At 39.1% G+C, this 12,913-nt stretch overlaps 1 protein-coding gene across 2 annotated transcripts in view; it reads right to left on the bottom strand.

The window, feature by feature from the left end:
• MED13L (mediator complex subunit 13L) overlaps positions 1-12,913 on the bottom strand; it is a 163,703-nt gene that overhangs the window by 121,797 nt on the left and 28,993 nt on the right. For both annotated transcript variants that reach the window (XM_083716794.1, XM_083716795.1), the window contains exon 2: positions 11,138-11,375. In XM_083716794.1, coding sequence (XP_083572920.1) covers positions 11,138-11,375 — 238 coding nt within the window. The remainder of the gene's footprint in view (positions 1-11,137; positions 11,376-12,913) is intronic.

The following is a 12,913-nucleotide window of genomic DNA, read 5'->3' as shown; positions in this document are numbered from 1 at the left end:
CCTCATTTCCCTGGCTTTGGTTCCATCCACTGTTGGTCTCTCTGCCTTCTACCCCACCAACCCCAATCTTCAGGCTTGACTACTGTCATGTATTTTATGAGGAGCTGTCCTTGAAAGCTGATATTTCAAAACAGAAATACTACCAAAGGACACTAACTTCTGGGCACACCTAGCACCATGTTCTGTCTGCCAGACTGTAACTTCCAGTATGTGTGTTAATGTTGCTCAGAAAAATATCGGAACTTCTGTTATAATGTCAACCGTTTCTAAGTTCTTACTTCTCTAGCCCCATATTCCCAAGAGAAAGCTCTGATCATATTATGCAAAACTGATACCATATTTTCATTTTTCTCCAGCAGGCTACCTAAATATATGCACTCAATTTTGAAAAACGGCAAAATGCATTTGCATTCTGCACATGAAAGAACTGCAAATGCAAAACCAAGTAATGTTTTCCTTAAAATGGAATAGGTTAGACTGTACTAACTTTCAGCACTATGTGCTTTTAGCAAGCTGGAGTGGTTCCTTCAGAGAAGCTGCAGGGATAATTACTTGATCTCATGAAAACAGATGAGGAAAAGGGAAGAGCTCAGCATGGGAAGACGGTGATTCTAGACAGACATAATAAAACTATCATTTCAATCACTTTGATGCTCTTTCTGTGCCTATGTCCTTAAATGCCTTACTAATAAGCATTGTTTCCCACATTCATTATTAAGTTATTTAAAATGAAGTCTATCATTGATATCCAGCGGGCTCTTTAATTATCTCCTGCCTGAACAGAAATGCTTACAGGTCAAGTAAATTAAGGAAAATAAATTTAGTTGAAAAATGTGAAGCACACACTGCTAGAGTAATGACATATTTTTCTTTCAAAAAACAACAACATGAAGTTATATCCACGCGCTGGTCCAAGCAAAATATTATGGCATGTCTCAGAAGCAAGGGAGGCAAGTGAGGAGATGTAGGGCAGGCTGTGGCACTGAGGACCACATGAAAGTGGCCCACTCCTTAGTGAAATCTACACAGCCTAGTTGTAGTCAATTTCCCCACCCACCCCTCAACTGTGTGTTTGTTGTGATGGGCACGTGCCTACAGCTTTTCCAATGAGGTAGAATCTCATCAATTCAATTGCAATTTGAGTAACTACTTTCTGGGACGACAGATACATGCATTTTCTTTACAATGAGATATGGAGGTTTTCTTTGGTATGGGCTTGGAAATATACACGTTCTGCTACAGACCCCAAAGAAAAGATCACACACTTTTGCAGAAGAGTGAATAACACAGGGTGCCGTATTTGACAGCATCTTGTGCCTCAGGAAAGCACAGGGTGTGACATAATTATAAGAAGACTGCATTCAAAGGACATTCTCCTGGATGTGTAGGCATATGATTTTATGATTTGTGGTGCCCCAAAACTTACTGTGGGGCACACACCTTTAATTCCTTGTTTGTTTTTGTCATCTGAGATAATCATGCATTCATGAGTGCTACACAAACACAGCAATTTTGACTGGATAAAAGTATTCTGCGCCTTGAAGGAGATTGTGTCCCGGGTTATGGACAGTTAGGATATTGTGGGATATTTCAAAGCTTACTATGAGGTTAAGGGACATACAGTGGTACCTTAGGTTAAGTACTTAATTCGTTCTGGAGGTCCGTACTTAACCTGAAACTGTTCTTAACCTGAAGCACCACTTTAGCTAATGGGGCCTCCTACTGCCGCATGGCCAGAGCACGATTTCTGTTCTCATCCTGAAGCAAAGTTCTTAACCTGAAGCACTATTTCTGGGTTAGCGGAGTCTGTAACCTGAAGTGTATGTAACCTGAGGTACCACTGTATAGACTTCAGTTAAAATAAAATAAAAACTTTTCTGACCCAGAGGTGTTTTGAACCTCTGTGCAAATAAGGAACTGGGGACAAGCAATAAACTTCAACACATGATTTAAGGCCACTTCCCTAGGTACTACTGCTCCAGCAAGCCACACACACACATTTCCATAGTTTTCTTCATATGTACAGTGAAGAGGACTGTGGAAGCGTGTCATGGAATAAAAAGTATGTCATAGAAAACAATACTGAGATGTTTTTAAGAATGTACATTATTTACGCCAAACACTAGCCAAGGGGCATGATCATAGAAGCAGCTTTGCCTTATTTTGGGACCAGATTTACACAAGGGTCCACAACTTATTCTATCGTTTTGCTTTCATTCTCTCCCTTGATGTTTAAATTGCTGTTTACTATCTGGTTTTAAATTTTTTAAAGCTTTCCTTCTGTAAATTGTTTTGCTTTCCATATCACTGCAGACCACCTTTAACTGATCATGACCCTAATTACATTGAAAGCAGGTCAACACATGTCACTGTTGACTGTGTAAATCTATAGGCATAAAGAATAAAGCCATGCCCTAGTCTTGGCTAATGAGATATAAAGAATAGGAATCAAAAACAGAACTCCAGAAATTTGATATTGCTGTTCTTTAAGGACAAATAAATAATATGCATGAAATATAATGATAGCTCAACATGAAAAATTATTTGTACAACCCTCATCTGCCTCTTACAATACAAACAAGGGCAACACAGAACCTCACGCTCTTTAACAACAGAGCGAGTCAGTCTGAGAGCAACAATTATTGGTTGTAAGAGGAAAATGCACATTCCAAGGTAACAGTTCATCTATTTGTAAGATTAGCTCTCCCTTTGTATAGAATGACTCAGTACACAACACAGGCACTAGCAATGAATTCTATTAATGCAGATCTTACTGGAAGCTAACTTAAATTTACTTTACACAGTTAAGTGACTTTATTTCACTAGAAAAAAGGATTCTCCCTAAAGCAAATACATCTACCATTATAAAAAATATTGCTCAAATTTCCCCAATAAATGGCAAAAAGAAAAAAAGCTGTCTTATTAGATTTTCCCCTCAGGCAACATTTTAAAAAATGCAATCTTTTAATGATTGTTTAATTTTCATATAACTAGAATACATACTGCTCTGCCGTTGCCTCAATATAATGTCTTATTTTCATAGGAAAAAAACTAATTACATGGTTCAGTAACTTGCCTATGGTAACACATTGATTTTATTTACTTTCAAGAAGTTGGACCCTAGCTCACTCTCAACACTCCAACTAATTCCAGCCACGTTTAATAGCTCTTTCAATTCCTTCTAAGCATTTAGATTACAAGGTTTAAGTGAAGATATTGAAACAATTTACCCATAATCGGTGTTTATTTGTTGCTGAATTTGACAAGGGCTTTTATTGCTGTTGTTGTTATTTGAAGTATATAATTAGAAATTACACCCTCTCATTTCAAAAATATAAGTATAGCCTAGGTAATTGCTAAACAATGAATACTCTATGATCATTTTCTAATGCATTTGTAAATAAATAATACAGGCTGAGATCCAAAAAGCCCCTCGCGTAACAAGCAAAAACACTTCTGCTTGCATGGGGACAGCAGAACATCTGAAGCTGATGCAGTTTCCACCACCATTACATGGGGTGCTTTTCCAAAAGGTCTCATGGTCACCAGTAATGGATTTTTCTGAAGGGGTGTAAGGGACTGCATTAGGAAGGAAGCAGGAAAGTCCCACTGCATAAGCAGAATTCCCCAGAGGTTATTTATATACATAGAATCATAAAATTGTAGAGTTGGAAGGGACAACAAGGGTCATCTAGTCCAACCTCAGATCAAGAGTCTCACGCTCTACCAATTGAGCTATCCAGGAAGCTCCAAACCACAACACTAGAAGAACAGCCTTTACGGTAACTATTTGAGAACTATGTGTTCTGCACTAGATTGCTCATTCTCTGTTCTTGGAAAATGAGACAATCTGCTGTCCCAGGTAGAAGAGAGAGGAAAAAAATGTTTATCTTGGGAAAAGGTCACTCAACTGCTAGCATTCAGGAATTGCAAGTCAACAAGAACATCCACAATAACATATTGGGAACTGTATTGAGGGCAGAGGGATAATTTCAAGCACTACCAGGTAGATGGGACATGGGGGGGGGGCTGTGGGTTAAACCACAGAGCCTAGGGCTTCCCAATCAGAAGGTTGGCAGTTTGAATCCCCGTGATGGGATGAGCTCCCATTGCTCGGTCCCTGCTCCTGCCAACCTAGCAGTTCGAAAGCATGTCAAAGTTCAAGTAGATCAATAGGTGCCGCTCCGGCGGGAAGGTAAATGGTGTTTCCGTGCGCTGGTCTGGTTCGCCAGAAGCAGCTCAGTCATGCTGGCCACATGACCCGGAAGCTGTACGGCGGCTCCCTCGGCCAATAAAGCGAGATGAGTGCCGCAACCCCAGAGTCGGTCATGACTGGACCTAATGGTTAGGGGTCCCTTTACCTTTACCTTACCTTAACCTTCACCAGGTAGATAGATACAGCTACAATATATCTACACACATTTTTAATGTAACGTGCTTTAAGGATCCTTCCTTCTGGCTCAAAAAGCTAATAACAAATGCAATATTACTTCAAGAGCTCAGGCCAAACTACAAAAAGGGTACCCATCTATTATCCCTTCCATGGCTAATTGCAATTTGTGTGGGGGACACTTTTACAGCAAGGAAAAAGCAGTAGATGCAGAGAATTACGAGTTAAATCCCCCAACACCACAGTCCTGGTCCAATTCTCTGCTACTAAAGTTGGAAGATCCAATCCAGATCTGCATCACAAAAGTGGGGCTTGCAAAGCACCACAAGTCAGCTGACATGGCTCAGCATCCAAGTCCCAAAGTGCAGAGTCCAACAAAGAGTTGGACTGCCGTGGTGGGCTGAAACCAAGTAGAAACCTGAAGATGCAGGCTCAGATCCTGCTGATGTGAATCCACAGAGACTACAAAGAATAAATACCTTTCTGCTGAATAAATATCAGCCCCTGCCTTTGGCAACTTCTGGGCACTTGAGAAAAAGTTAAATGGCTTGGCTTGTGTCCTCACACAGTGGAGAGGTTGCCAACCAGAAATCCATAGTTTCATATCAGAGATGAGAACTGTATGACCCAGGAGTTTTGGATTATGCACCTGGATAGTACCTTTTACACTATAAAGAGTCAGCTGCCAACACAAAGGTTTAAGACAGAAGCCATAGTTGAGTTGCAGAGCATCAACCTCATCCCCACAGGATCAAAGATTCAGTTCCCAGTGCTTCCAGTTAAGAAGATTGCAGACAAGGGGACTAGAAAAAGACCCCTAAAGTGCAGCTGGCAGTGGGAATAAACTGGACTGGGTTCACAGGTCACCAATGTAGTGCCCATGGATGTTCGTACGCCAGCCAGAATCTTCTACTGAATCCACATAAGGTCTCAGTATATATCCTCTCAAAAAGCCACAATGCCAGAGACCATTTGCACAACGTATGTGAGAACATATGATCCAAAAATATCAACCCAAAACCACCTTTATTGTGACCAACTAAATGTCAATGCAAGTTTAATTATAAGACACCTTTCTGTTTGATTATGATAGCAACCATTTAGCATACACACCTGATCTGGAAATGTATGAAACAGAAAGTTGGAAACGTCATTTAAAAAAACCACTTTTATTTCACAATTGCACTGATTAAAATTAATCTAATCCTGATTAAGATGAATAGAAGCTGTAGAAGAGCACTATAAAGTTGACTAAAAGTATTAGCAGATTCAATGTATTTGTCCCCCTGCCCACATGTACCCACATGTTGTCTAAATTCACACACAAATCCATAGTGGGGGTTTTATAAACTAGTGCCTTTTAACAGACTGAAATGAGGCCAAAAATGTATTTTTAAATCCTTTGTGAATTCCCTGCTCTCATTTCCTGAGGAAGGAAGTTAAATATACATGTATGGAATGTGCAACAACTGTACTACAGATGGCAAAAAAATAAGATGTCCAGGAAATGCCCAGCAAGCTACACAACGGAGGTTGTGACTCTCGCCAAGTAACAGCTTTTTCTGCTCCCAAGATGTCAACCAGATGTTGAAGTAGCATAAGGGGGGCAGAATATAATTAATGTGTAAGAGGTAAGCCCTTGGCTTAATACAGCATATTTTGGCATGCTAACAGCCATAAATTAAGCTTGTCAGAGCATAAGAGCCCCCAAACTTTCAGTCCTGAATATGTGAAACAATAATAATAAAGAGTCCCTTTTAAGCATATAATGAGGACAAGCTCCTGATCATTGAACAAAAGATATTCTGGGAACGCCTAATTTAAAATTTGTACCTTCAAGATGGGGCTCAACCCAACCACTTGGACACACACACAGAGAGAGAGAGAGAGAGAGAGAGAGAGAGAGAACTACCGTACTAGCTGGAATTACGGTTTCAATGTAAAAAGACTACTCAAGGGCCAAAGGGGGGGGACCACATTTATGAATGCAGGAGTATTTTCCAGCACTTGCAAGCTAGATACCAGCTACAATCCTTTAATGCTAGGCAATATGAAGAGAGCCGTATGCTGCTTCTTGGATCAAGCTTAAACAGTCATGCTAGCTCCATATGCTCACTTAAAAGACTACTGGCTGCATGTGCATACAACACAATCTAGGTGGCTAGTGATCCTGTCTACCCCTCCCTCCTCTTCATGTTTACCTAGTGTAAAGTTCCATTTTGTAAGCTGTGGGAGGCAGGGATCTTCCTTCTTGTATTCCATTAAGCACACTGGAGGCATTATATCACCAATATTTAAATATTTGAGGGATTTATGCCCCACCCATCAATAAGATTTCCCGTTTATAACTGTAACGTGTGTACAGTACATACATAACATATATAATAAATGACATACAGTAGTTTTGTTTTATTATGCACTCTGTATTCTCATTTTGTATTTTTGTGTTATGAACCACCTGGGATCTTCAAATGAAGGGTGGTATACAAATTTTAATTTTAATAATAATAATAATCGTTCACACATAGTGGTAACCCAAGATCAGAAACAAACCATGCTTTACCGCAAACATTGTGCCTGCTTCACTTCTCCCTTTTCCAAGCCAGAAAACAAACCATGTAATGGCTGTCTTACCATCACATGTGAACCAGCACTTGTGGTGTGCTTCTTACAAATGTTAAGCCAAGAACAAATCCTGGCTTTTGCTTGTGGTTTGTTTGGAGAGACGCAAACCATGAGCACTGGTTCATACATAATTGTTAGCCAGCTGCTCCATAATTGTTTCTTACCCAGGACAATGAGGAGGAAAGAAGGCACAACTGATCGGAACGGTGGCGGTTCATAGCAAATTTCTACTATGGCTTATCAACCTGACCAGTATAAATGCATAGTCCTTTAGAGGAGTTGAAAGTTAATATAAGTTTACTGGGTTTTTTGCTTAAACTTTAAACAATGTAAAGAAGTATATGCCATTTGAGTTTTAATGGCTCATATTTACAAGAAGTCCAACAATAAGGATTTCCAAAGCAACACTTTGACATTGTTTTAATATCATCAACAGTAAGGATACTTTATTAATTTTTCCCTAGTCAAGTATTTCAGCTCAGATGCTTTGGGGTTTTTGACAAGCTGAAGGTATTTGTACAGCATGTAAAATTAACATGGTAAAAAATAGCAGTGCTTACTAGATAGAATTTCAAATGTACCAATGTACCAATCCCAATCAATTTAGGGCTTTTCCACTCCAGCAAGAAGTCAAAGAAGTGCCAGTGTCTATGGCATTGCATGGCAAAATTGCATTCAGACTGGTGTCAAGACAAAAACTAAGAGGTGCTAAACCAGAGTACAGTCAATTCCCATACCAGAGATTTTCTTTCTCAGCAGCACAACCTGACAATACACAAGGTTCCTTTCAATTCAAGCCTACATTCTTCGCTTTCAACAAAATTAACCTAGACATCACCGCTATCCAATCTACTTTTGGTTTTTCCCCTTTTTCTTTTATTGGACGCTTAAGTTCAAGGTTATTCTTGTATTTAGGTAAATCTGAAACAACGGCAGGTGCTAAGATTCTTTCTTTTGAGACGGAATGAGGAAATACAAAAGATCATACATGCACACAGCGATGGAGTCAACTCCCCTGATGTTACATGTTTTCCAATTTACATTTAACTCCAGTACTAGCAAATATTGTAATTCAGTTACTTAAAGCATTGCACATAAGCCAGAGACATCTTTTTTTACGGCAGCAAAGGAAACAGGAGGCGGAGATTTCCTTCCAACAAGATGATCACCAAACACACTTAAGCCCCAAACTGCACTTGAAAAATAAATAAAACTTGTTTCATAAAGAGAAAACATATTATTGAAGCTTATCTGGGTAAGTAGGAATGTCACCAATGCCTCCACTCCGAACAGGTGCCTCATAAAAAATTAAGAGCCATGGAATTGCTTGATGCAGCACTTCTGAGCCATCGCTTTAATTATACATGAACGCATTGCTACCTGCATAAAATAGGCCAAGAGGCACGCAGAAATCATCCCTGCTCTGAGATTTCTCAGGTTCCTTGCCAAGTAAACAATCTGGTATTCGTGGAGGTACGCATTTTGTAAAGACCCAAGAACGACAGCGCTGACATGTTACAAAGCAGGGTTAAGGGGGGGGGACCCACAACCTTGCTAAACTTCCATGACCGCAGCCCAAAGACAATACAGCACACAGCAACCAATTAGGCATTGTGGCGTGCCATGCATATTTTACTAAAAGGATGACAGTCACTGCCTTTAGGATGTTCCGACTATGCAGCTTACAAGTTAAACAGCCTGCTTATTTATTTATTTATTTATTTATTTATTTAGCTAGCTGTCTTGGATATTTTTTTCCTCCATTCCACTCTTTAACCAGAGTTTATTTATATACCGCATTTTGCTGAAAGCGGTTCGGCTGGCAAAGACTCCCCAAATGGGTTACCAATGAACGATACTAGCAATATAAAACTGTAACAATAATCAATAAAACAAAAAAAGCAACAAACAGCCAGATTATAACCAAGTTTTTTGTTTCGTTTTTTAAGAGAATTCAGCATAAGGTATGCGCGTACACATTAGAAAGCCTGACAAATAAACATTTTTACCGGGCATCAAAAATAACATAAAAGGGAAACCAGGAAAATTTCACTGAGAAGGGAGTTCAATAAAAATGGAGTGATACAGCTAAAGGGGGATGCATCTTTGGGTGATCACCTTCTTTATTTCAGTTTTGTGGAGCTCAGAGATGAGCATTAATAGCAAGGCAAGCTTTTAGCTTATGAGACTAGCTAGTTGAACCCTTTCTGTTCATATGTAAGCAGCATGCAGAGAAAAAACAAAGAGTCTAAACATGTGAACCAAAAATAGCCAAGCCAGCAAATTGTCATAGAAAACAGAAAAAAGAAGATGTACAGAAGTTGTTGTTTTTAAGCAGATTAAGTTCCTCCACCTGGCCACTAGGCACTGCATTTCCACAGCACTCTCTAAGACCAGACAAATTTTATTTAATTCCTCCTACTGCCCCATTTGTTTTAGTCAGTGTTTGCCTGGGAATGGCATGACAACGCCAAATAGGCATCTTCAGAGCCTGCTTCAAAAGCAATAGAAATTTCTTATTTATGTTCACATTCATTATTATATATCATGACACTAGATTCGTTTTTACCTCCACCCCACATATTATCAAAACATTCGTTGATGTGTTAACTAATCTCTATTTCTGGACAGCTGGGGGTAAGCAGTATTTACAATGGTTTTTTGTCCACAAATTGGTGTAGTAGCTTCCCTGTCCACAAACTTCCTCAATCGCCAGCAGTATCCAAAATTCTGGTCCAGGATGCTTGAAAGCATGCACTGTTTTTCTACCTAGCTATGTGAAATTTAACATTATAATTGCCATTGTTCCTATTGGGATAAATTAGAGAATGAAAACAGCCCAATGAATATTGGTAACTGCCTATAGATTAGTGCTGCACTGAATTTTCATGGTATGTTATTATCCCCGCAAAAGAAGTTGCAATTTGGTTTCGACATATATATATATTTTAAAAAAACCCTACCTTCACTCTCTCACATCTGTTCACAGCCACTGACCCCCAGAAAACATCCTTGTCCTTGCCTCGGCAATAAGGCCAACCATACCCTGCTTTCCTATGCTACAGTAGCAGGGTTTTTTGCCCACCCGTGCTACATGCAGGATTTTTGCTCCCAATTTTTTTATTTAGAAAATTTGTTGGCAACCCAATCAACAAAGTCCTCTGGGAGGTTCACACACAGCAGACAATATGCAAATTAAACCATAAAAAACCCAATTAATTTTTGACCTAAAAACCAGCACAAACAGTGAAACAGCATTTAAAACCCAGAAAAATCAAAATGTTCCAAGAGAGAGGGGGGGAAGCCTCAGAGATTTTTTATTTATTTTATGAAATACATAAAGACCTGTGTGGCACCAGGTAAGTGCCAGGTTGACTCTCATCAGGGAGGGCATTCCATAATTAAGGTGCCACCATCCCTGTTCCAAACACTCAAGGTGCAAGCTAAATAGAATAATTCTAAATTGAAAAGTACATCCCCCAAGGTGAAGGGGAGGAACTGGTGGTGCTCTGGCTAGTGGAGATGTGGAAATAGATGTCCTTTATTCATACTGAGGCAAACTGTGCTCCAATGTGATGAAGTGGAAGGACACTAGACATCTTCCTTGCATCTTATAAATGCATTGCAAGATCTAATACAGGCTGGAGGCCTCCATCTTTCTTGGAGATGGTGAAATCCTTTGAACAGAATCCATGATGTCTTTGGGCCCTGTACACTAGTTCTATTGCCCCCTTGTGGAAGAGGGTTTCAATTTGCTCCTCTAGAGGAGATGGTGGTGTTACAACAGAAAATATAGTTGGGATAAAGTCTCTGTACTGCCTCATTAGGTTAAAAAGACGATGCAAAAAATAAAGTCTCGACATTATCGAATAATATGACCATTAGGTCTCTATGCTCTTCATCTGCCTATTTTAGTTCAATACGTGCGTTTACACTTGTACTCAAAAATCACCAACATTACCAGTATCCTTACATCCAATTTATTTCTGGTCTGGGGTTTCATTCATATATTGAATTCGCAGCTTTTAATAATTTTTTCTGTACACAAGCACTGAAGACCACACAGAAAAGAAACGTTCACTGTAGAATTAGAGCAAGATGGAGAAGGGGGAGAATACTTACTGTGTAGCTCACGATGTATCACATCTACTAAGTTTGGTTCATCTCCCCACCAGAATATCCATAACTCCTTACAATCAGGTTTGACATCACGGCGCCAGACACAAAGCAGATTGGCCTGCAGACAGCGGATGAAACTCAGAAGGATGGGGTCATCTTGAGCAGGGGCCGAGATAATGGGGCCACAATCTCCATGGCCTTCAAAGTTATACCTACGCCACTTGATGCCAGTGAGTTCCGCCTGCAGGGAAGAAAATCAAGAGAGTATTAAAACCTTTGCAAGTAACTGATATTCAAGTTTGCCAACTTATTTTAAAGTTCCTTATTTTGAATCTTAGTTATCTAGAAAATAAAACAGATTTTAAAAATCAATGGAACCTGAATTAGCTTTAATCTGATTGGACAGTTCCTCAAATACTTCAGATTTTAAAAGAAACTGAAACACTAGCATTGCTCTTTCTTAAACTTTCAGTGCCTCTTCAGAAGAGAGACCATTGTTGTTGATACAATAGATGTTGGATAAGTCTGCAAAAAATGAATAGGCAGAAGCTTAATAAGAAAGCAGATTTTCATACAGGAGAATACAGCGATACCTCATTTTTTGAGCATCTTGGAAGCTGAACGTTTCGGTTTTCAAATGCTGAAAACCCAGAAGTAAATGCTTCCGTTTTCAAATGTGCCTCGGAAATCAAACGGCCTCTGCTGTGTGTTTTTCAATTTTCTCCACTGAACTTGCAGCCAGTCTTTTAGGCCTCGATTGTCGAACATTTCAGAAGTCGAATGGTCTTCCAGAACAGATTACACCCAAGAACCAAGGTACCACTGTACTACGCTTTTAAAACTTACCATGCTTTCTTTGTAGGGAAATGGGTATTTCTCCTATCAAAAGCACTAATAGAAATAAGACCCACGGAAACCAACATGTAAAGCACTTGCAATTTAATATGCAGGGGTATGGCTGAACTGTTTGTTATTGCTGAAAGCTAAGATTCTATATAGAAATCTAGCAGTTCCTCAAACTCCCAGGCACTGCCAACTGTTGCAAACAGAATACAGGATAAAAGTGGATGCCTGATCTGGCTCTGTCTGCACATTATCACAAAACAGAAAACAAAACAAAAAAGGGAACCCTATCTTATACCAAAGCTCTTTTATCTCAAGCTAGTGTTTTATGTTAATAAAAAGATGAAATTTAAAACATTCTTCATTTCATTTCAATCTGCGCCCTATTCTATAATTACATTTTAAACCATTTTGGTTTGACAAGCTCCTGCATCAATGCCCAAAAATATGTAGCTGCTACTAGCATACACAAGATTAAAATATGCAGGATAACTGCACAGCCTGTTTATATTACAGAAATGTAGTACCACATATCTTAATCATTAAAATCTATTTAATCCATTGTTTGAATAAATAAATATTTCAAAATCATTTGGCAACTTAGGGAAAAAACATAAAGCAGTCCTCTGCTTTCAGCAGCTAAGAAACATTTTGGAGCCCTTGTTCTGGGTATCTGCATTCTGCCTACTGACAAGAGAAATATGAATGAAAGTGAATTCATACTGATTTATTATGTCGATTATTAAATTGGGGCACCTAATGACTCTGTTCCCTCATGGCAGGCACACATACATTATCTTTTTCAGAGCAGTTACTTTGTTAATTTACTATTTATTTATTCAATTTGTTGCCTACTTTTCATTATAAAATAATCCCAAAGCAGGGTACAATACTAATGAAACCCAATAGACTCATACGATCTATCAATAAACATGT

This window comes from Podarcis gaigeae (assembly GCF_964106915.1).
Source record: "Podarcis gaigeae genome assembly, chromosome: 16".
In the NCBI taxonomy this organism is placed as follows: domain Eukaryota; kingdom Metazoa; phylum Chordata; class Lepidosauria; order Squamata; family Lacertidae; genus Podarcis; species Podarcis gaigeae.
The sequence above is the reverse complement of the archived record's forward strand: the minus strand, read 5'-3'. Positions and strand labels throughout refer to the sequence as shown.